Below are 25,554 nucleotides of genomic sequence, written 5' to 3' on the forward strand. Positions count from 1 at the left end.
AGTAGCTTTAATATGGTGAATCGTCTCCAAGAGCCCTGTGCTAAGATGAGACTCATCGTTTTTCCTTTTGAAAGAAATACATTTTAAAGGCACGGTTTCTTCACGAGATGGGGGAGATCCTGCTTCCATCCGGCATTTGTTGCTGAAAGTCAAGATTCAGTGAGTCCTTTTATTCCACGGGAAGAGTCTATTTCCCTTTAGTGTGAGGTTTGGACAATTAAAATTGAGATGAAAGCTTAAGTTTGTACAATGCACAGCCCAGTTCTCTTTGGGGCACTGATTACCATATAGGATGATAAGAACACACTAACTCAGCACAGGGACTCTTCTCTGCAAAGGGGCAGAGGCTGTCCTGGCAGCTCCTGTATTGGGTGGGAGTAGGAAAGCTAGGAGCCCCTGTCCTCTTACTTTGCTGTTACCGAGGGACTTCTGCCTCCCCTCCTTCATCCATCCTCTTCATTTTTTTTTCTTTCCCCTCTGGGAGCCCCAAATTTAAACAAATAGTTCCCCAGTCATTGGTTGTTCATCTCTATACTGTATTTTAAAAGATTTTTGTCTTCTGAGAGTCTGAGTCAAAATACTTGGGGACTGAAGCTATAGTTTGGACACAAGGAGGTAAGTACTGGCAACTATCATTCCATTCAATCATTTCCCAAAGCTGTTGCCATTGTAACAATGTTAGTACTTGGTCCACTCATTATTACATGTATTCATTTATTTGTTTGTTTGCAGGATCGTAGGTCCCCAACCAAGGATTGAACCTGTCACCCCAGCAGTGAAAGCACCGAGTCCTAGCCGCTGGACTGCCAGGGAATTCCCACCTTTATTTTATTTTTTTACAAATACATTCTGTCAACTTTATAGGCTGAGCTAGGATAAGTTATCATACACTAGTTCAATTTATTGCCAAACACCGTTTTATTGCTTCCCTTATTAAAATTTTATTTTATTTAAATAAAATTAATAAATAAATGTAATTTATTGAAATTTTCTATAGAGCCTTGAATAAAATAGGTACTTAAGCATATATATTGATTGGGTGATTAATAGGTAAAGAAGAATTAAAATACATATTACTTGTCTCAATGTAGGGCAGAGAGAAATTGTCAAATTAGGTAACTTAAAGACCAGCTAAGAATTTGAGTTAAAAAGTGGAAGGTGTATTGTGTAACAAGTTTCTGCCGTAACCCTGCTCAAGAAAAGAAAGTGTTTTCTTGGCCATTCAAAGTCCCTTTCAAAAATACTTTAAGTTTAGCTGATTTATCTTTGTGGCATTTGCACTTGAGAGTTTAAATCTTCCTTTGGAGGTGGTCAGAATGATAACCAGAGGTCAAGTCGTGAACAACAGAGAGGTTCAAACACGCTGCAATCTGTATCAGGTATGAAAGAATCAAAGGCTTGGAAAAAGCAGATATGAACATTGGAATGACTGGGGAATTAAAGCACCCCAGGTAAGAGACAACACAGGACAGTGGCTAAGAGTAGAGTCTGTGGACAGACTGCCTGGGTTAAAATCTCACTTCTCCCACTTAGTAGCTGACTCTGAACTATTTACTTACTCGTCTTAGACCTCAGTTTTCTCACCTGTAAAATGGGAATAAATAGCAGTATCTACTTCATAAGGTTTCTTTATATCGTGTAAAGTATATGTCTGGTGCACAGTGCATGTTGAATAATTGAGGGCTAAAGTTATTATTATTACTGAAATGTGGAAAACCTTATCAGTACCATTGCAATTAATCTTCAACTCTCTCTTATAGATCAAATGAAAATTATCTCCAATAGTGGTCTTTATAATGTTTTCCTAAAGAAAAGTCCATTAAAAATTTCCTAAATTATCCAAAGTATCCTAAAGTAAACCCATTGTAGCATTCAACCCTATTCTCTTACTTGGGATCTTTTCTAAGTTTTGCAATACCTGCTCCTGATCTGTAGTACTTAATTTATTGCCCTTTGTTGGTGTTGCATATAAAGATTTCCCTTAGTATGGATAGAATACATTTCTTGCCACTTAAGGAAACGTGGCTGATGGGAAATTAGGCTGATGGATGAATGGGAGAACTTCGTGTGATTTAGGGAAATAACGTAAGGGATTGGGATTAATTGGGATGTGGTTTCCAGTTTTTGCTTTAGCACTAGGTATGATTCTGGGTAATTTACTTAATCTCTTTGACACTTGCTTTCCTCATCTTTGGAAATGAGAATGATAGCAATGCATGCCCCACAATGAGCTTTGAAAATTAACTGATTAAGACTAATATTTATAAATTCTAAAACCCCATATATACTCATAATTGGTAATTATTCTAATCTACACATTCCTCCTCTAGCATTCTGACCCTTGGCCAATACTTTTATAAGGGAAGAAGGAATACAGGCTATGATCTCCATCTGTTCACAGATTAACTTATTTCTTCCAGACTGGAGAGTTTCTTCCATCCATCCATCCATCCATCATCCATCCACCCAACCATCTTGCATTTATTGAGCACTAGCTACGTGCTGTCATTGTGCTATGCACAAAGGTTGCGAACATCATGGTCATGGTTTCTCAGAGACTTCTGAATATGTGGAGGTAGCAGAACTCAACCTGGCCGTTTTAGGGTATTTTATGTCTTCCTTAAACCCAAGGAAAAGCTAGAAAAAAACTAGAAAGTAGTAAGATTTAATTCAGGTGACATATTGTTTTGGACATTTTCCAGCAGGATAACTATAAAATCAGGCTGACATTTATTCACTAGCTTCCCATGCTTGTTAAAATACTTATCCTGCTGAAATAGTTATTGAGCTAAATTTCATCTAACATCTGGCCATCGTATAAATATAGCAATGAAAACGTGTCTTGTTGCTTACACGTTAGGTATAAATTTTAGAAAGCCAATTTGTGTTTCATTCTTTCTGTGCATTTCCCCTTTTATTTTCTTTAGTGCTTGAGCTAATTTTGGGCTCCTAACTGGAACTACACGCATTCAAATATTTTGCACACACCTATACAGTAAAAACCAACTTGATTAAGGTATATTGCTTTGTGGTATTTCCTAATGATTGTGAGATATTCCATAAGTTGTTTATTCATTTATGCACCAAGCATTTATTGAGAGAAATGTCAAGCCTAGTTCTCAGTGCCGAGGGTGGAGGATACAGAATAAATAAGACACAGTCTTAGCCCTTAAGGAGTTTTAAACCTACTAGGGGGAGACAGAAACCTACACAAATGATTTCACTACAATGTGACAAAGGTGATAAGAGACGTACACATCCACCTGGCTCCTAAGGCAGCGTTCTCCACTCTTCCAATGGGTTGCATGGTACATAAACGATTGTCCTCAATCCTTCCCTGTGGGGCTATAACCTCTCAAAATTGAGAGGTTCAAACCGAGAGCCCAAGGGAGTAAACCAGTGCTCATTGAACCTACATTATCCATCTGGGTAGGCAGAATTTGCCAAAGGCCCTAAGGATGGATCATCTATTTAGTAACACCAGCCTCATTTGAGTCACAGTTGTTTCAGTCTTCACTTTTTGACTCTACAATGACAGTCGATATTCAATGGTCTATTTTGCATAGATGTGAACATTTAGAATTAAGCCCACGAATACACAATTTTCACTGTCGATATGACGATCTACCACACTGTGTACTCTGCAGGCTCTCAAAACTTGTTTTAGTATATGGATTCCACCACCATTTCCTTTGGTGTTGATTGTACTCGAATATCTAAACCTCTGGTCCTTCTAAATGATGCTTCTAGGATGGGACGTGCAAAAGCTCTGGATGAATTTTCAAAATCATCAAACACATTTTAAAACATTAAACAGTTTATTTGCACAAGCTTAGTAATATGAGATACAACATAATTCACGGAAATCAACCACAATGCTAAGACTTTAATAGATTATCCCAAATATTAAACATTACAGTTTCAATCTCCTTAACATTAGCTCTAACGTTGGAATAACATTTCAGTTAATAAAGAATGGTGAATATGACCATATGTTCAGTTTATTCTCACTAGTTTATCATGAATTACAATTTTATTGTGATTTGGGTCATAAAAGTGATAAATAATTGTTTATATAGTTTCATAATTGCATGTTTATTTAATTAATCCTGAAGAGAATCTAGAAATACATTCTGATGGGTTATATAAATTCAGTGTATTTTTTAGCTCTTGGATTTTAACATGCATAGGTAACACTATAATTGTTCTTAAGTTTAATGTTTACTGTACAGGTTGTATAGCATTTATTTGATATCTATTTTCATAGGTTATTGTCATTTGCCAAAGTGAGTGGCCACAGTTTTTAAGCCCTGAATTAAATGTCTTCCATGTACTTTAGAGAGGGTTTCAAAAGTTACTGCTATTTCGGGGTGATCTGTAAAGTATTACAACACCAATGCAATGTACATGATTTGGGGTAAAGAGAGTGAGTTTTGTTATGTTACACTTTCCAGATAGTAAATACATCTTTCTAATAATTTTGATGCCATAAACATATTAGGAAAGACAATATTACTTTCAGGTATAAAATATTCTGTTTGCATATTCTGTAATGCTTATGACGAGAATTTACATTGGCTTTCTTTTGTCTGATAAGTTTGTCTGCTGGGCTTGCACTGTCATCCTCAGCTGTCACAAAGGCAATTTCTTTTTCAAATGTTCACAACATGCGGGAACAGTGTCAACAGGCTACAACAGATCACTGGGATTGATTCTAGCATTTGAATTTGCTATTCTATTTTGGAATTTCCTGGTTCATTATGGAGTTTAAACCGGTAAGTGAGTTGCTTGGTTTCACGACCTAAGAAGAATATTCTGTGCCGTTTGGAATCAGACCTCTAATAATTAGACAGCTTAATTCCATCATACATGTTAGCGACATATTTCTCATCTTGTAAAACCTTCAAGACTGAACCACAGTTTAAGCCAGCACCTACCAACTGCATTAGGAAAAGGGTCAGACGATAGAAAGTATAAGAATTTATGAAAACATCAAGTGGCAGAGACAAAGTGTAAGAATCTTACATTTAAGCAACTATTTAGATACCAGAAAATACTTCCTTCCAGTGTGAAAGTTGAGGACTCTTTGAAGAAAATGTCCTCTTCTATCATGAAAACATACATTCAAATTCTGGGCTCCCAATTTTAAAGGAAGCCCTGCAAACTTAAAAATGGCGTTTACCCTTTGTACTCTTTTGACAAACTATACACATTTGCAGTGTAGGGACCACCTTACAATTTGGGGGATGCTTGTTGTACTTTTCCTTAGGGAAGAGACGGCTGGCATTGTTTCCTGGCTGGGTATAATTCATTTATGTCCTTCCAGTTTTTTCTCTCTGATCTCTTTTCTGTATATCTGTCAGCAGTACTCTCCTGGGAGCAGCGCGTTGCACTTCATTAATAAGAAGGGATTAAAGGAAAAAGCCCCAGTCTCCTAACACACTTGGATAATTTGACGCCATCCACAAGGCAAAAGACCCCTGCTGCATAGATGCCATTAGAAAGGTACAATTTCGTTACTTTTTACTGGTAGAGCCTTGAGTGAAACATACGCAGGGAAAGCAAAGTGCAAAAGCTTTCATTGTCTGCATGCCCCTAAAATAGTAGGATGTAAAAATATACTTTATGGATTTTACATTTCTATGGCCTTCCTTAGTAGTCCTTGAACTCATACTCTTATTAAATATGGAGCAAAATAAAGATTAAAAGAAAATTTTTTATATCCTTAAATCACAAATGAAATGTATATATATATATATTTTTTTTTTCCTTAACTAACACACTTGCTTTGAATACCTACTATGTGTCAGGCACTCTGCTCGCTGCTGGAAAACAAATGGCAAAAACATCATTCATGAGGGTTTTTTTTTTTTTTTTCCCAGCACTAACTTATTGAATGCTCTAACTGAAGTGAGTATAAAAGTGAGGGTATTAGAAGTAAACCATATGGCTGAATAAAAATGATCATAAACTAGTAAATTGTAAGCATATTTGGAAAATGTTTCATTTTTTTCCTTGCTAACTTATTTTTGAACTGACATGTTTGCTGATGGTTGATAGCATTATCTTTTGAGCTGAACCACCCCCAGTTTTAAGCCTTTAAGGGTATATTGTGCAAACATTTGAAAAGATCCATCGTTAGAAATACACCCTAGTTCCTATAGATGGTGCCCCAAACAGGAAGCAATGTGCCTCAGTGGTGGAGGGTGTGGCCAGCCACCAAAGAGGCCTGGGATTTAGGCACCTGCCAAAAAGATGTCAGGGGGACTCCCAGGGACTCCACTGGTGTGGTGTCTCTCTGGGAACCTCGTTCATTACTTTCTTAGCACCGAAGAGAATCAGATTTAATAGTGGTCCTTTATCTCACTGCCACACACACACAGCTGCCATTAACACCAAAAAGTGGCACACAGTTGGAACTGTGAGTAGGAGAAGACAGCCCTTGATTATCAGCTATTCAAGCCACTCTTTGCAGTGATAGATTTTTGCTTTACTGTTAGCTTTTGTTCAGTGAAATGGACTTTTTCAGCTCTTTAAGATAAAGGCTAGACTAGACAGTTAAGATAATAGAAACTGGGGTTTCCAGAGACCATTTTACTGACATAAGGCAAAGCAGTATGGGAAAGAACAAGTTATTTTGAAAAATAAATGAGTCAGTAATGAAAATGCTTAAAAAAACCTATAGTATCTCTACAAAGGAAAGATTGGTCATCTAGTCAGCTTTGAATACAGAGCGTTTTGATGTCCCCGCCCTTTTATTTCGTGGTCATGTTGTTCCTTGTCTCTCATGCATTTTAATTCATTAAAATATTGATGCGCACAATGAAGATTATCAACAAATGTCTTGAAAAGTGGGAGAGTATCAGTGATTGGGACTGGCAGGACTAGTTTACACCTTCTAGAACGAGCAGAGCTTAATAATTAACAAAAAGTCAGGACTCAACTAGTTATGTTCTTACTATCAAAAATATGTCTCAGCTAATGTTTAAATATAGTTAACCAAAATTACAAACAAACAAAACCCCCAGTTTTGCCAATAAATTAAAAAAAAAAGCAAAATGGTTAAGTAGTTAAAAGCTTAGATTGTTAACCTCATGTGGTGTATTTGAGGATGTGCACTGAAAACAGATCAACTATTTGAAACCAGCATGCAGATTTTCTTTTTCCTTATGATTTTTGTACGATGGTAAATTTCCACCCACCCCCATAAGATCTTACAAGTCTGTATGTCCTGAATCTCAGTAGGTGCCTTATGATGTGGAGGTTTTATTAGGTGGAACACATATAGGATTTCTGAACATGCTTTGAATTTCTGGGCTTTAGTTCCATATTACCTTGGGCAGTGAGGAGGAGGAAGGAATATTATGAATTGGAGTTTGGGTTGAAAGTTGGATATTTGAAATATAAATGAAAACAATTCACTAGCAATGACTCTTGTTAATATTCTTTTGCCGAGGTAGTTGAACCTAGGGGAGCTGGTTATAAAAGAGCTTGTTGTATTTGCTCTCTTGAATGTGCATGACTCTATGACATACTCTGTATTTTGCCATTGATTAACTTGATTTAACAGAATAAATATTCAAATGAGGATTGACAATACTGGTTTCGTGGGAGAGGAGGAGTAAGCTGATAGGTATGCCTGTAAGTTGTCAGGCAAGCCTTAACAAAATCTTGATACACATTTTAAATTGATTATTAATGAATAGCAAATAGATAAACTAGATACACATTGGCTTTGGGGATACTTCAAAAAGATTTTTTTTTTTTAGATTTGAAATTCATGATAGGTTTCTTTCATTCCTCCTTGGTAAATAATGAAATATTTACTGTCTAGACTGAGTAATATGACATGAAACAACAAACTGCACATGTCTAATTTATAACAAATCTGTTTCCTTAATGGGCGGAAGAAAATCTGAGGACAGTTCTAAGGGCTCTTGTCTGCTTTCAGTGCTATCTTCTAGTCATACTGAAGATAGCACCTCTCCGGATGGGTCTTTCCCCTTCTTTTCCTCACCCCGGTCAATGTCGATCACATGCACCACTCCAGGTTTTAGAATCAAGTCGTCGGTCTCTACCTGGCTCCTGTTGTCCTCCACCTCCATGTAGCTCCCTTTTGTTTGCTGGGCAGCTTTGTTGAAGGCTTCTTTAAAACGACGTTTGAGTTCAACATCTGGACAGAAGACATACTCATAAAGGCCACCAGCAAGGACAGCTCCTATTATTGGTCCAGCCCAATATATCTGGGGGAAAGATGGAAGAGTTATAGAGTGTAAGTAGAGTAAAACTATTCCTTCAAACAAGGCACGGATATAGAACTTAGGTGGTTTAAATTAAGAGAGCAAATGTGGGGCTTCCCTGGTGGCACAGTGGTTAAGAATCTGCCTGCCAATGCAGGGGACATGGGTTCAAGCCCTGGTCCGGGAAGATCCCACATGCCACAGAGCAACTAAACCCGTGTGCCACAACTACTGAGCCTGAGCTCTAGAGCCCACGAGCCACAACGACTGAAGCCCACGTGCCTAGAGCCCATGCTCGGCAACAAGAGAAGCCACTGCACTGCAACAAAGAGTAGCCCCATTCGCCGCAACAAGAGAAAAGCCCGTGCGCAGCAATGAAGACACAACACAGCCAAAAAAAAAAAAAAAAAAAAAAAGACATAAGTGGTTATTTTTTAAAAAAGAGAGAGAGCAAATGAGTCATGCATTAAAAAAAAGGAGAGAGAGAATTGGAAAGAAAATAAGAGAATACATTAAATCTACATCAGAGATCCATATATTGCTAAATAACATTTGAACAGAAAATAAGAAAAGACTGTTTCCTCTTCTCTTTTCCTGCTTTCATTAATTATGTTCTTTCCATTTTCTGATAATCCTTACAGTAAAGATAGGTCCTCTTTGGGGGTACGACTTCTTCAGCTGAAATAGAGGAAAAATTTTCTGGAGAGTACCTTTTTTCTTAATATTGCCATCTTACATTGGTCTTTTGCATAATCACAACCATAGTACAGATTGTATCACTTGGGGCTTTAATTATTCAGTACAGCATGATAAATGGAATATGAGCTCGACCACTTAGCAATCTTGTTACTGCTTGAATCTGTTACATAACTTCCTAAACCTTAATTTCCTCATCTGCAAAACAGGGATAATAATAATACATACCTCATGGGTTGTCAGGATTAAATTGAAATAATACTTGTAAAGTACTTCATAGTTCCAATTGCATTGTAACTTGCTCCATTCCATTGTTTCCTAGACAATTTAAAGATGTATGGGAATAGGCTGGCTATAAGTCACTTTCCTCATGTTGCATGATTTTCTCTCTCAAGTTTGGTGATTTGATTTAAGAGAAAACCTCATGGTTTGCCCATTAATCTTCTTGCAGAGTGTTTTCATCCTCATGGTTCTTGCACTGATGACTTGGTGGAAAAATCTGTACTGCATTTATGGATAATGGTTAGTTGAGGATTAGCCATTCCATAGGAATTTATTTCAATAACTGGAAGTTTCTATCATATTAGTTATGTGTCTAGAATAAAACAAGTTTTGAGTTTGGATAAACTTCAACACTTGCTTTAGAGCACACGTAGGCTGTAGAATATTAGACATTCATTCAACAGATAGACTTGAGCAACAGAAACCCTGTTTATTGAGCACTCTTTCTCAGCTGGCTACACTCAGTGCTTTTCTTGTATTAACTCATTTAATTCTAATGATGACCTTTGAGATAGATATTATTATTATCCCATTTTATGGGTAAGAAAATGGACACGCAGAGAGGGTGAGAAGCTTGCTTAAGACTTCATGCTTAGCAAGTGATTGAGCTGGGATTTCAGGTCTGTCTGGTTTCAGACCTCTCTTTTGAACCATTATACTGTTTTCTACGATACTACACTTCTCCCATTTGAAAAAAATCTGATGAATCCTTCTGGCTTAAAACACTCTCTGGAAATGAAGCTCACTTAGCAACCTCATTGCAAAATCTAAAGAAGAAATTCAAACTTTAAGCTGAAATTGAACACATATACTGTACAGGGAAATTGTTGACAAAGTGGCTGCAAGAACCTTATGTTCAAGTTCCTTATCTTGAACATGAAAGAAACCATGTCAGAGTTTACCTTCTCTATGCCCTTTCAAAGGAGAAATGAGAACCCTCCTCAAAATGTCTTTGCGCTTTGTTCCTTTGGTAAGATCTCATTTGATATGTTCTATTCCACAAGCTACAAATCCCGCAAGGGAGAAAAGGGACTGCTAAATCATTATGACACTTCCCCCAAAACACCTACGAAGAAGATGTCTAGCCACATGCTCTCAAAAATAAACAAATCTCAGTTTCAAGTTGCTATTCCCAAACTCATAATGCCCTTTAAAGTAACTTTTAAACTTCATAAAGGTAAAGAAGTTCTACTGCTAAAAATATAGAAAATCCAGAAAAGAAGACTAAAAAATGTTATTACACTACACACAAAATTCATCATTAATATCTTGTTATTTATTGTCTATCCATCTATCTACAGACATACTTAAAATTAGTTGTTAATTTCACACAAGCTTTGCTACAAAATGGACATTCATTTTCTGTAGGATTAAGTTTGTTATAAAATAGCAACAACGGGAAACCTTGGATTCAATCAACAGCTAAGGATTTTCTTGCTACTTAAATTTTAACTAGTGTACCACAACTCAAGTAATTAATAAAAACATATATTTTCATTCACATATTAAAGTCCTCATGGATTAAAAGTTGTCATTTTTCTAAATTTTATTTACAAAAATTGTTTGAATAAGATGACCTAAAAGTTGTACTTTTATCATAAGATCTATATACTGCCCGTTACAAATTTGTATTCCCATTAATGTGGCAAATCTTTAGAGACATACATGGAAATATCAGTGTCAAAGTAACCAATCTCATGGGTGGTATTGTTGACTAAGTTTTTCATGTCTGGGTCCAAAACCTTGCTTTTGATCACTGACACTCATGCTGTTATTTAATGGGATAGATTACTTTAATGGGATAGATAGGTACACTTTTCTTAGAAGTGAATGCATATAGCAGTGGGGCAATTTCTTCTCATTTGCAACGTACATCAAGGTTGAGTGCGTGTGACTGTGTCAATAACCACCGTATGCGTGAGATTAAAACATAAGCGACACCTACAGTGGAAAAGAATCTGAGTATGTATAACTGAATCACTTTGCTGTACACCTGAAACTAACACAACATTGTAAATCTACTACAGTACAATAAGAACATTAAAAACATAAGTGACATATTCTTACATTCATGACTTAAAAATAAAAGATGTAAAAGAGCATTCACGGCATATATACATGAAAATAAAAGTTAGCTCCATTTGAAGCTGGCTGACATACACCTATTTTTATTGGTTATTGTAAATTAGTGTGTAAGAGGTCTTCAAAACTGCCACATTATTCATTTAACGGATTGAAATTTCTTTTTGGTAAGAAACAATTGAAAAGAAATTGACTGTGGTATTTAACAATGGATACCACTGCTCTCTGGAAGCACTGTCCCCACATTAATAAGTAGGGTAGGCATGGGGCTGAGAAGTGTGTCTTTTCTGAAAGTCCTTTCTTTTTCCAGTTATGGTTATGGTGATAATAGCATAAATATTTGCACTAATTATTTCTCACCATCTGCAGTTCAAAATGCTTCCCACTCCCATACTATTAACTGGGTTCATGCTTTTGTAAACAAAAAAGGTAAATATTTTTGCAATGGGCTATACTTTTAAGCATTTCTCTTTCTCCTCTTCTTCTTATTTTTTTTTTTTGCAAGCATATTTTTCGTTATTGCTGGGAAGGATTTACTTTCAACTATTTAAACACCATATTCATTTCACCACCCTGATTTTAACTTGTTCCATATAGGCAACCTCCATGTTCAATATATTCTGCTGAAGTCTGTCAGATACAGTGCCCAGAGCAGTGCTTTAAAAAAAAAAAAAAAGACTGTCACTGAAGGTCCAGAACTGATATGAGATGTTTTGTAGCAGATCTGTCCTAGTCTCTCCCTAGTCTTTATGAAAGATGTAATAAATTAGGGGTTCAGAGTTGGGAGGAAGGGAAACTAGTGAGCAAAATAATGGGAAAAAAAGAGCTCTCTGGGTAATTGTCCTCAACTGTAGGAAAACAGGCACAATGAACATGGTGGTTACCCAGTGGTTTTCCCAATTTCCCATGATAACTGCAGGTCCAAAGGATCGGGCGGGGTTCATGCTGGCACCAGTGTAATTGATCTATAGGGAAAAAGAATACAACTTCAGGCATTGCTGAAACAGGGCTATTCACAGGTAGACTTCATTGCAATGTGCTACCATTTGCCAAGTCAGTTAGAGATGTCCAGATGTTAGCAGCCATATCAATGTTCTCATCACAAAGTTAGCAAAAAAATCACCTAGAATGGACAGACGTAACTGGATACTAAAGAACTACAGCTGTGAAACATAACATCTTCATCCAGCTCTAGGGTGAGGATAAACAACATGGATCAATTACTTAAATGGGCTTGGAAACTTACTGCAAATAAATGTCCAATTGCAACAGAGAATCCAATTGCTAAAGCTATGGAACCAGTGACATCAGTCCGTTTGGAATCACAGCTGGCAAAAATAGTAAACACCAACTGAAATGTGATTATTAACTCCACCAGGAGACCATGACCAGCGCTAAGATTTCCATGAACCTGGAGAGAGAAAAACGCTCCATCTGAATTAAGGCAAGGGAACATTTTCTATGATAACATATCATTGTGAAAGGCACATTTTATCCCTGCAAAAACTGATGATTGGTTTGAGTCTTCTATCCCACCCCTAGTTGAGACACTTGCACCCCCGCCCCCTCAAAAAAGAGGAAATAAATTTCTATTCATTTGGGGCCATCACAGATAATTAATTACTCTTACAATGACCAAGGGGGAGTTTGTGCTGAATGTCCTTTTCTACAAAGGAAGCGAAATATGCCACTGCTGCACTTAACTTATAAAAGAGTTTCTTAAGTTTTGTAATTTTATAAGGCAATGATTAAATCCATTAATTAGGTTTAAATTAATTAATATATATTTCAATTAAAATTTAAACCGTGTGTGGTTTTTTCATCAACCCTGGTGCTGACCTAACAAAGGATATTCCTAATCAGCTAAGAACAAAACTAGGATCAAACGCCAATTTATTTTTTTAAGTGTGACCCTCGATGCAGATCACTTTAAACCTCAGGCACATGACAAGAAACAAAATTGTTCCTTTTGCTAATGAACCAACGAATAATTGTAACAAAAATGCCTTAAGTTAAATATATAGTCAATATAGTCACTGGGAGAGAGAGAGAGAGAGGAAAAAAACCAACACAATTTTTGTGCTACCCAGATTTAGTGCTATTCAAGTTACTCAATAGCACATAATGATTTCATATGATGTAGTCAGCGTGGCTGGAATCAGTTTTCACCCCTATCAAGAGTCATCAGACGTTCCCTGGGAATAAATTAGCAGTTTTAGGAAGGTCTCTTAAGCCACCAGTTGTCACTTAGTAGTCTATAAGAAGCCTAGAGTCCGAGTGTGAAAACAAGAGCTAAAGATGGTACCGTTGTGACTCCCAGGCCTCCCACCACACTGGGAGGCGTGACCAGATAGAGAATCCCGGCTCCGATGATAGCACCCAGGCACTGGGCTGCGATGTAGAAGACAGACTTGGCAATGCTAATCTTCCTCGTGCACACCATGGCCACCGTCACGGCGGGGTTGATGTGGCCACCGCTGATGTGGCCAAAGCACTGGACCATAGTTGCAATGCTGAGTCCAAAGCAGAGGGAGATGAGAACCATGTCGACCGGTAAGGGCTTTTCTGCTCCACCCCAGTTGATGGTGGATCCCAGGCTGAGCAGGACAAAAATAAGCATAGCCAGAAATTCCGCTGTGACTGCCTTCCAGAAAGCTTGAGTCCAGACCCCTTTGAAGGCCACCATGATACTCTCTCTTCTACACAAAGGTCCACACTTACTGAAAGGAAAAACAAATCGGCATCAGAAGCTACCAGTCCAAGGTTTATGCCTTTAGGTGAGGATGTCCAGGCCAGCAGTCTTGCCCCGCAGTAGGGAGGCCACCCAGCCAAAAGTTATTTGCATACAGAGAAAGAATGCTTCTGGAAAAATCTCCTTAATTACTTAATTATCTCTTAAGGAGATAATTAAGTAATTACTGTTATGGTTATTCTAACAGTAACTATTGTTATGTTATTCTATTGAGATTGTTATTCTAATCTCCTTTGAGCTAATATCCAAAGATCATCCAGTTTCACTGGAAAATTATCTGAATTGTCCCTAGAAAAGAAAATGTCTAAATCAAGTTCCTTAAAGAATTAAGAATAAAGTATATTTACCTTGTAGTCAATTCCCTCAGAGCAAGTTTTTACGTTTCAAGGTACTTTTTACATGTCATTCCTATTTGGAACCTACAGCCATAAAAAAGGGAGGTCTTTTCCAGTTCTGTCCTTTATGGTTCAAATGGCATTCTGGAAATGGATTTGTAGAGCTGACTGTCCCTCCTCTCCCCCATTGGAGACTCTGGATGAAGGCGAGTCCTGCTAGGAAGCCAGGAGGGCTGGAAGGCTGGAAGGTTGTCTTTGGAGAAGGTGAATCTTGTTTGGTGGGAGGGCCACTCGTGGTGTCTGCAGGGCCGGAGCTGGGACCCGGGACTGGGAAGGGGACGCTGCCATGCTCTCCCCGGCCAGCGGGAGGAGTCCGGGAGCCCGCCCAGGTCCGGAGGCGGCTCAGAGCCGTTTCAACCGCAGGCCCCAGGGGAGCCGGAGCGCCTGTCCGAGGGCGGGGACCGGCCACCTGGGCGGGGCGGGCTCCAGGCAGCGCCAGTGCACAGACGCAGCGGCCCCGCCCGCTGGGTACCAGGCGCAGGCACCTCACCCGGGAAAGTGCAACCTGGCCTCTGCGCACTTTTGCAGGGTTGAGGGACCATCCCCTCTTGGGCCTGTCTCTCCACCCCTTGAAGTTTACCTCTCAGATAAAACCTCCCAAAGGGGATCCTGGAGGCCAGTGTGTACCAGCGGCGCCCCAGGCACCCTGCCCGCCAAGTGCGGGGGACAGCGACTTGGGCAGAGCTGCGGCAGGCAGGTGGGCAAGGAGAGTGGGGCCAGGGAGACCATGGTCCTCAAAGCAGGAGGCTCCGGAGAGCAGTTTTTCTCTAGTGTCTTCCTGACGGCCTTCTCTAAATTCTGCTGGTGCCTCTTCCTGGGGCGGGGAGGGGGCGTGGGGCGGGGGAGAGCTTGCGCGCCTGTGGGCTGGGGGGAGGGGGGAGGATGGGTAGGGCAGCGAGGCAGCCTTTGGGATGGAAGACCCTTTCTTCCTCTTAATGTCTTTGGATCTTTAGAGCTGATAAGGGGTGGGGGTTGAGGATATTAATGGCAAGAAATGGCTAGGATTCCCCTTGGGAGGCAGTGGGCCCAGTTACCCCATTATTCAAGACATTTGCCCTTATCCTTCGTCTGTGATAGTGCGGGAGGGGAGAAGCGTGGAGAACATTTAGCGGAGACTCTCATCCCAGGGGACTGTGAAAAGGGTTAGACAAGAAAGCCAGGTATTTTAACAGATTAGAATTATTGCAGCTTTCCCTCTGACGGGCTACGGAGCACGGGCCCTTCTCCGCACTACCCCCACCCCCACCCCACCCCCAGTCACTTACAGTCCCCAGGAGCCCGGGTCCGGCTGGTTGGGCAGTGGAGACATGCTGTACCAACAAAGACCAGAGGAATGCCGCCCTGACCTTTAGGATCTCGGCTCAGCCCCTGGTCTGACGTGGGGATTTGCTTCAGAGTTGGAAAGAAAAACCCATTTTCTGCCCAAGCCTAGGTGGCTCCAGAAGGGGACCAGCCAGCCCTGTCGCCAGCGGTCCCTTGCCCCAGTGAACTCCTCTAAGTGAATCATGTAATTACGAAAAACCCCAGCTGGGAGGACAGTGACATCACACTCCCTAGAGGAAGAGAAAATAAAGAGACAAGATAGGGAGGGTGGGAGGGAGGGAGATGCAAGAGGGAAGAGATATGGGAACATATGTATATGTATAACTGATGCACTTTGTTATAAAGCAGAAACTAACACACCATTGTAAAGCAATTATACTCCAATAAAGATTAAAAAAAAAAAGGGACAAAAACAGCACTTGGAGCAGGGCAGCCAAGGTGCCCTGGGGGAGAAATGACAAGTATCCCAAAGGGGGAGAAACTCACAAATTGAAAAAGCCTGGCTTCTGAACTCACCAGTGGCCCACGGCTGTAGCCGAGATGGCAAAGGGCAAGATGCTATGTCAGGCGATGGTCCTCTGTGGCCGGATTTAGTGGGAAAAAGGAAGAGGACAAGGCAGGAAGCTAAGGCAGCCAGGTGGGCAGGATGCGGCAGGTCCCATTCCCAGCACAGGGATCTGGGAGAGGCAGGCCCCGTGTACAAGACGCCTTCCTGCTGCACCCTCTCCCTCACCTTCCCTGAGCATTCTCTGTGCACTTGCCTCCCTCTCCAGAGACCTAATCTGAGAAGCCCAGTTGCTCTTTCAACTTCAAGCTTTTATCAGCCAGAGAAATAAAAACCCAACTCCCCAAACCCCCAAACAAGTAGACTCCTTAAGCAAGCCTTTAGCTTTCTTTGAAAACGTGCAAAACGCTGATCTCTTTCCAGGGCAGAGTGACCAACCTCAGTCAGCTGTGAACCCCAAAGTCCCCTGGCAGCACATACATACCTCTGGCTTGACATGCGCTCACCCCAGCTCTCTCACAGCCCCTCTTAATTAGCTATCGTCAATGTTCCCTTCCCTGTTCACACTCCCTGGAAATGCATCATCACCATTTGTTTTGCTTCTTTCGCCCCAGAACAAAGGGGATTTGTTGATGTGACCGGGTTGTACAGAGCCGGACACATTACTTTCTAGCTGAACGCCCAGCCTGAGCCACTTCTGGACAGCTGAGGCCATGGGTGAGTAATTTTTCTGATGAAAAATACTACAGATAGATTTACCTCCATAGGGTCATTTTCTTGTGCTTTCACAGGTCTCCAGTATCTGGAGGATTTTGCTCCAAAGCATCCCTTTTCTTCTGCCCTCTCTCTGCCTCTCCTCTCTTATGAATATGCCCGGTACCCAGCCCTGAAAGAACCACCCACCTGCCCGAGAGTTTCCTTCTAGATTCTGCCTGAGAAGGTACACGTATCTGTAATGAAAGAGTCAGTCTGAGTTTCATCTTTCGTCAGAGCATTGTTCCCTTAAGGCAAAGAAGGACTTACCCCCACTGCCTGCCTGCGGGTCTGTCACTCATGCCTCCTTTGGCTAGAGGGCAGCGCTCATTGCCTGCGTCTGGGCTCCCAGTGCACTGGGAGTCAGATTACGGCCACTTGTCTGATTGGGCTTGTGGATTCTTAGGGGTGGAAAGATTCTGCACCATGTGGCAATGGCTAAGTTATATTTGAACTTGAAATGACTTTTTCTACCTGATCGCTATAGACACAGGGCATTTCAGGAACACGAAACGCTGGCTCGCGTTAATGTTTCTTTAGCTGGTGACCCTTGAAAATGAGGATTTCCCTAAATCTTTATTTGAGTTCCTCCCACCACAGAGAATTGCTGACAATTTGTCTTTTTTTTTTGGTTACATGTATAGTTGAAATTGGGCAGCTACTACAGCATGGATTTGCTTTATCCAGCAGTTGAGATGAATTGAGATTTCGGCCGAGGTGCATTTGTTTTTGAGCGGCAAAATATCCAGTGGGTTCTATGTGAAGTTTTTGTTCCGAGAAGCCGCTTTTTTTTAACATCTTTACTGGGGTCTAATTGCTTTACAATGGTGTGTTAGTTTCTGCTTTATAACAAAGTGAATCAGTTATACATATACATATGTTCCCATCTCTCTTCCCTCTTGCGTCTCCCTCCCTCCCACCCTCCCTATCCCACCCCGCCAGGAGGTCACAGAGCACCGAGCCATATCCCTGTGCCATGCGGCGAGAAGCAGCTTTTGAAGCACAGCAGACAACTGCAGGTCTCTTGTAGCCTGTGCAGCACTGATTTGGATAACAGGAAATAAGGCTGCTGTAGAGTCTCACCTGACTGTTATCTTAACGATTGTTGGGTGAGAAGTGGCAAATTTTAAATATATAGAGGCTGGGTGGGCACAAAATTATTGGGAACTCTAGGTAAATTTAATATCTAGAAACCTTGGGACAGGACTGACGACATTTTTTGTGGGAGCCAGTGCCAAATGAATGCAAGACTCCTTGTTGAGGAACTATAAGAATTTCAAGTTCACAACAGCAGGACATGAAACAAAGTGTGGGACCCTTCTAAGTGCATAGCTGTGTGCCCATGAAGGCATCCTCGACTGAAGGTCTGATATCTGGAAGGTCTAAGAATTAGTGCCTGTGTCACCATCTCATTCACTTTTTTTTCTTTAAATGGACCTCAGGTACCTAGAATTGGAATAATCCTAATCCTTGGTGTATGACACTCTGTCATCACTAATACATGTATGGCCCTCTTTTATTTTATAATAGGTAATTAATTACTTTAAAAAATTTATTTGGTTGCACCAGGTCTTAGTTGTGGCAGGCGGGCTCCTTAGTTGTGGCACGTGTGAGCCTTAGTTGCGGCTCACAGCCTCCTTAGTTGTGGCATGCGAACTCTTAGTTGCGGTATGCATGTGGGATCTAGTTCCCTGACCAGGGATCGGACCCCGGGCCTCCTGCATTGGGAGCGCCACGGAGTCTCATCCACTGCCCCACCAGGGGTTAATTCATTCATTAATTGATTACTTTTAAGGTACATAATGAACATCCGTGAACCACCACTCAATCCAACAACTAGACCTGTGATAATAACTCACATCTACCTACGGGACCCTCCCTCTCCCTGCCCTGCCTCTCCACCTACCATCGCATTTCACGTAGGAGTTTTACTCAGAATGAGGTGTGGCAAGAAAGAAATACAGGAGAGAGAAGAAGAAAACGGTTATGTTTTCACATCATAGTTACAGTTTTTTGTTTTCTTGTCTCCTTTGGGTCCTTGAGACTTGGGAATGGTTGAAAAGCGCTCACGAGAAAGAGGAATTACAATTTTGAGTGAGAATTGCAGAGGAGCCCTTTAATCCTGTTTCAAGCATTCTCAGATAACAAAGATTGAATTTACATCCTTAAGAATGTGGCTGCACACTGATGGCTGTCCATCAGGGGTTTCAGGCTTTTAAAAATATGCTCCCTGAAAGTCCCAACAAACTCTGGTGAGAGGGGAAGGGAGGAATTTCTGGGAATCCACAAAGAACACTTAAAATATCTCAAAATATTTCATGTCGATTCTTAAAGCTGTTTACCATTCAGATTTTAGAATGAGATTTTTTGTAAAGGTGCAAAACAATTTTTTTTATTCTGAAAATTTTGACATTGAGTCAGAAGTGTTTGCGAGGTCTTTGAACCCAAGGAACAATGTTGCAAGGCTTAGGTCTGTCCTCAAGAATGAGGCCTGTGGTCCTATCCACAGGAACCTACAAAAGTGGCACTCCCTACAGCTGCTGGTCACTGGGGGGACATTTTTCAGGCCCACGCTTTGTAAGTTGCGCTCAGCTCATTAGCATTCACTCCATGGCCTTGGCAGTTCCCGGCACCATTTTGCAAAGGGCCAGCAGAACTTGGTTACCACAGTTTCTCAGACCCTTTCCCTTTCTTCTGGCTGGCTGATCACTGCCAGTCCAGTTCCTAAGGGATGGCTGTTCCCATCCAGCGAAGGGCCACCCTAACTGGCACAAATTCAAACTTATTAGTACTCTCGGCAGAGAGGTTCAAAACTGACCAGGGATTAACCCTTCACCTACTGGCGGTAGTTTTTCTTATTAGGTCTTCCTTATTATCCTTTTTATATTTGAGATGGTCTTATTGGTCTTCCGGAGACACGTTCAGTCTTGTGCAGTAACCACCTACTTCCCTGGCTTTTCTTTAAACTAGGGACAGAAACTGCCAATAGGATTGTCTGTGACAATGCATGCAGCATATGATAATGGAAGATATCAGCTATAATGCACTTGTGATGGTAGAAAAAGTATGAGGCAGGGAGCCCTGGCGAATATAAGTGATAGCTTCTAAGTTGACCTGTTTTTTTTGGTTTTATTTTTTTGCGGTACGCGGGCCTCTCACTGTCGTGGCCTCTCCCGTTGCGGAGCACAGGCTCCGGACGTGCAGGCTCAGCGGCCATGGCTCACGGGCCCAGCCGTTCCGCGGCGTGTGGGATCTTCCCGGACCGGGGCACGAACCCGTGTCCCCTGCATCGGCAGGCGGACTCTCAACCACTGTGCCACCAGGGAAGCCCAAGTTGACCTGTTTTTGAACTGGCCTAGGCCTAGAGCCAAATGAGATTCGGGATCTAAATTGTTTTTTTCCCATTGGTAACCTTGCAAGGGCCTGAATTCATTTAAAGATGGAATAACAATTTATTGATGAAATCTTCTTGACTTTCTTACTATATAGTGCTCTGATCTTTAGGAAAAGGATAGTGACATGGTACATTGATTTAAAATCAATCTTGTGTGTCAGGCAAGCTTGTGAGTTTTTAGTTGAAGAGCTTTGTGAAGTTGTAGGTCAGTAACATATGAGAAAAATGAAAGAAGGGTGAATGAAAATTACCAGTACTCGGCAAAAACTAGTGATTGATGCACTTTGCTCCTAATTTTTAATCTACTATATCACATTGTTATCCTTGGGAGCTGATGTATATCTGTGGGATTTGTAGACCCCTTTTCCCATCCTGGCCCTCAGAACTTTTAGTATTCCTTCATGTGTTTGGAGATTGAAGACTAATTCAAACGCACTAAAAATGCCAGCAGTACCTCAGGACCAGACAGGAAGTGTCTCTAGGCTGGCAGGGACAGACTCAGTCGCATCTCACAAATCTTATCTTGCTTTTCATGAATCTCAGTGATATGAATTCTCCCCCAGAGCACTTATATATCATTATGTTCATTAAAAACAAACAGATAAACAACCCAGCAAAAGCAGCAGCAGGCAACGCCCAGCACCACAACAAAGGGCTTCCGTGGACATTTATTCCCTTTTCAAAGAGGGGTTACCTCACTGTTATAGTAATTCAGAGCAGTTGCTGGAGATACGGTTCACCACCGAAAGAGAAAAATAAAAATCAAAATCAAAAACCAGCAAGGAACCAAAAATAGTTTGACTTAGCTTCCTTTCCTCAGTGAGGTGAATCTGACAAAACATGGGTCTTGGTAATGGACGTGGACCCTTTCACTCTATTGCTGCCCCTGTCCCCTTGCCCCATGGGGCCAGGTTTTCCCGTTTGGTTATAGCAGGCGCAGTTCTCTTGATTCAGGTCCAGGTGGATTCTGCTTTGGCTGGCAAGTTGTACTCTGCTGACATTTAAGGCAGGAATTCCCTGGGAAAATAGTCAAGAGATTCTTTTGGTCCTGCTGGCAGGGTTCCAAAAGGTTTAGGGTTCCCCTCTCTAGGCCAATGGGCAGAGAGAAAAGGAGGGAGGGAAAGAGAAACAGAAGGACTGTATTGAGTGACTGTATTTCATCCGAAGCTTGTACAAAAGAGCAGAAATGTGGTTGGATGACTGGATACTTTTCTTACCCCTTATCGCCTACCCAGCTACTATGACAGTTCAGAGTTTGGTTGGGCATTTTAAAGGCTGCTCAGACATCCACAGTTAAAAATCTGTTTTCTGGGAAGCAAAGGACTTTGGGATCTAATGGGTTGGACTGAAATGTTTGGAATGGTCAATAATCTGTAAAGTGTAGTCTGTAGTAGTCATTGTTCCAAAATTTAAATTAAATTTGAACATATTAAAAGCCAAATCAACGTTTTGGCAATTATTATCACTTATACAAAAAGGTTTGGAATCCTTATGTTTTTAATAGACTAAGGAAAATAGTCCCAGTTTCAAGGAAAGAGCAAAATGCTTAAAATTCTGTGTGTAAAAAGGGGGAGTAGATAGGAGTAGACCGAAAAACTAGGCAGTTAAAAGAAATGTTGCCTTTTCTTAGAAAATGAACATTTTCTAAGAAAGGAGAAGAAAGGGTCATAATCTGTGACCATAAAAAAAAAGTGATAGACTCTCAACGGCCTAGTTCTTTAAGAATTTTCTCAGATGACCCTTCCCATAATTCAGACTAAACTTTCTCTTGCTTCTTTCCTAAATGATCATACATCCTTCTCTTTAACCTCTGTATTTCCTTTTCGTGTACAATCAGAAGAAATCTACTCGTGAAGAAATTCACAGGACCTCTTAGAAGTGTCAAACCTCACTGATGATTTCACCATACTTGAATATTCTTTTTTTTTTTTTTTTTTTTTTTTGCGGTACGCGGGCCTCTCACTGTGTGGCCTCTCCCGTTGCGGAGCACAGGCTCCGGACGCGCAGGCTCAGCAGCCATGGCTCACGGGCACAGCCGCTCCGCGGCATGTGGGATCCTCCCGGATCGGGGCACGAACCCGCGTCCCCTGCATCGGCAGGCGGACCCTCAACCACTGCGCCACCAGGGAAGCCCAGAAGTAACATTTAAAAAAAAACCTCTGTCTTATGGATTAATCCAAAATGTCTCAGCAAATTTTATTTAAAAAATAAGAAACTGGGCTTCCCTGGTGGCCATAGCCGCTGAGCCTGCGCGTCCGGAGCCTGTGCTCCGCAACAGGAGAGACCACAACTGTGAGAGGCCCGCGTACCGCAAAAAAAAAAAAAAAAAAAGAAACTGCCTTTATGTCATCTCCTCATTAGCTCTTTGGGGAAGATAATAAACGACATTCATGGCTCCACATGTCCACTCAGGCCACTGAGTACGGCTGGAAAAAATAATACCATTGAGGATGGATAATTTTACAAATTTATAATTTCCAAAGTAAACTTACTCCTCAATGCCACCCAGAAATCCTATTCGTCCAGAATCATCTGTCTCTCATTCCCTGGAAGACTATAAAAGGCACTTGGAACAGTTCTTTGCTCAAAAAGATAAAATGTTTTGGAAAGATGGAATTACAAAGCTGCCTGAAAAATGGCAGAAGGTAGTGGAACAAAAGGGTGAATACATTGTTCCATAAGGTTCTTAGTGAAAATGAAAAATGTGTCTTTTATTTTTACTTAAAAACCAAAGGCACTTTCTGGCCAGCCCAACATTTTTTTTAAATAACATTTTCATTTCTAATTGGAGGGACTTTTAAAAGAACAGTTTAGTGAACCAGGAACACACTGACATAATGAACTATGCTTCCCACTGCTATCTGAGAGGGATTAGTACAACAGAGCATTGTAACAAGGTCTAAACAGTTTTACAGACATACTCAATGTATAGTTCATAGTTTTCTTGTGATACTTTTCTGTGTACAAGTCTTTATAATCACCCAAGGGGACATACAAAAATCACTTTATAAACTTTCAAGAGCAATACAATTCTTCACTGTTATTGCTAATAATTCCATTAAAAAAAATGAGAGCTTGTTGAGTAGATGGAAGAGCTCTATAATGTCCTGGTAATACCAACATTATTATACCCTTCAATAGCGGATCACATTGAAGACCTCACAGAATAAATATGCAAACTTCATACTACCCTTCTCATTCTGCACAACATTTTGAGTAGAAAAATTGTGGTACCATATGGCTCATGGGACGTCAGAGACAGAGATTGTTCGTGTCAGAACTTGTGATGTTCTCAATACCTTGACCTCAGCTGCGATCGCTGGGCCCGCCTGCAGCCCAACATGGGTATATAGCTCCTCAAATGCCCCAGAATATTGTGTAATCCTCTGAACCTTTAGTTTTGGTGAAAGGAGAACAAGTGTCTTCATAGTTAGTGAGACTGAAGTCCTAAAGATTAGTTACCTGTCAAAATTACACAGTCAAAGGCTCTGAACTTTGGGGCTGGTTGTCAGCCAATGGTTATCTTACAATACTTGCTTTTTCAGGACTCAGACCATGTCATAGTTACTTGTACTCCTGTAGCATCCACGGTACAGAATCTTGGCAGGTGCTCAATAGTTGCTAGTAAAATAAGACTCTTGGTGCCTAGAGCACCAGAGACCAAATGATTTACACCAGATTATGCATGAAGTGGTGTTCTACTTGTGAAATAAGTGATCTTCACATCTGTGTAATTAGCGTGTGTTGTATTGACTAGTGCTCTGCAAACACTCATAGGTGCTTCAAATATACTTGTGGTTTTCTAATTTATAGTAGTGATAGTCTTATGTATCATTTATACTTTTTGTTAATTTCTTTTGTCATTACTGTCCTGTTTTATAATTTTGCATTAAATGTTCTAATAAATATAATCACTGAATAGCATAAAAAATTACATAGTTGAGGACATGATCCAGTCCTAGAATTTGGGTCCTGAAGATTTCACTTTAACCCTTGGAATTTGTTCACTTCTACAAGAAAGCTGAGCTTTGATTTTTTTAGTTGCATCAGAGCCTCACTATGTAACACACTGAGTCAACAGGCCATATCATACCTTTTAAAAGAGAAAGTGAAAAATGAATCCATTTAACAATTTTTCCCCAGTAAAATTGCTGCTGTCTGTATAAAGCTAAAATAAGACAGCAAGATTATCAACTGTCCAATCTTCTAGAGTTACATTTCAAAATCAACATTGGAAGCAGAATTTAAAAACTGTGTGTTTATAAAATCAGAATGTCAAGAGTGAACTAAGCAACTAATCAAATATTTTAGGACATTTTGAGGTATCTAGAAATAAGTTAGCTTAAACAGTCAGTCTACGTTTCCTATGGCAAAACAGTATAACTGTTAAAACGGTGGTGGTGGGCCTACAGCGTTTTGAGATTCTGTTCTATTTCTGTATGGTTGTAATATTAAATTGATAAGAAATTAACTAACTACCATGAATCCAGCTGGCTGGTAGTATGTGACTGCCCTTGTGGAGTGGCTTTGGCAGGGTATTGAGCACAGGGTTTTCCCTGGTTCAGCAGAGCAAACCCACCCTGGGGCCCTGTACCGCTCAGTCTTCCCTCCTAATGCTCTGGCCAGGTGTTCTCTGGCGCCCCAGGGCTGTTCCATGGGTCCCTTGAACTCCTCACCTTCCTGCTCTTTCCCCTCTCTTTCCAGGTATGACCTCAACCCTTGCATCACAGTGAAAACAAGCCTTCAGATGGGAAATCCTTTGAATTCCCTTGAACAAACCTAAAAATGCCTTGCATCTGGTAATGCTCTCCTCCTTACCTGTTTCCTATGGGAGAAGTATCCCTGCAGTGTCTTGGAGGGATTCCTTCAGTGCTGTTCTGCATCCCACCCATTTCTGCCTCCTAGTACCATTCTCTAATCCGATCTTGTCGATCAGACTTTACAGTTGAAAAATTACTGAACCCTCCAATGAACATTTTGTTTATGTGAACTGTGGGTATTGACCCTTACCGTATGAGGAACTGAAACAGAGAATTTAAAAATTGTTTTAATTTACTTAAAAATAACAATAATAAACCCAGCATATGTCAACTAAATCGAATTTTCAAAGAAAAAGAAATATATTTATATTC

General features: G+C 40.7%; 1 protein-coding gene across 1 annotated transcript; it reads right to left on the minus strand.

Annotated features, from left to right (window-relative positions):
* Positions 1–3,805: 3,805 nt before the first annotated feature.
* On the minus strand, positions 3,806–25,317 carry AQP4 (aquaporin 4). Its single transcript, XM_019930468.3, has 5 exons — positions 25,241–25,317; positions 13,606–14,020; positions 12,547–12,711; positions 12,185–12,265; positions 3,806–8,243 (listed from the first exon to the last, which is right to left on the minus strand). The coding sequence occupies exons 1-5, from the start codon at positions 25,312–25,314 to the stop codon at positions 7,965–7,967; spliced, it is 1,014 nt and encodes a 337-aa protein (XP_019786027.1). The 5' UTR covers positions 25,315–25,317; the 3' UTR covers positions 3,806–7,964.
* Positions 25,318–25,554: the final 237 nt, after the last annotated feature.

The sequence above is a fragment of the Tursiops truncatus genome, chromosome 13, assembly GCF_011762595.2.
Source record: "Tursiops truncatus isolate mTurTru1 chromosome 13, mTurTru1.mat.Y, whole genome shotgun sequence".
Classification (NCBI taxonomy): domain Eukaryota; kingdom Metazoa; phylum Chordata; class Mammalia; order Artiodactyla; family Delphinidae; genus Tursiops; species Tursiops truncatus.

Coding starts and splice junctions, on each gene's coding strand:
- AQP4 (XM_019930468.3), bottom strand. CDS start 25,314: ATGGGTGGGATGCAGAACAGCACTGAAGGAATCCCTCCAAGACACTGC. Junction 14,021..25,240: donor ACTTCTCCCATAGGAAACAG/GTAAGGAGGAGA, acceptor TTTTCCTTTCAG/TAAGTGTGGACCTTTGTGTA. Junction 8,244..12,184: donor GAAATTGGGAAAACCACTGG/GTAACCACCATG, acceptor TCTTTCCCCCAG/ATATATTGGGCTGGACCAAT.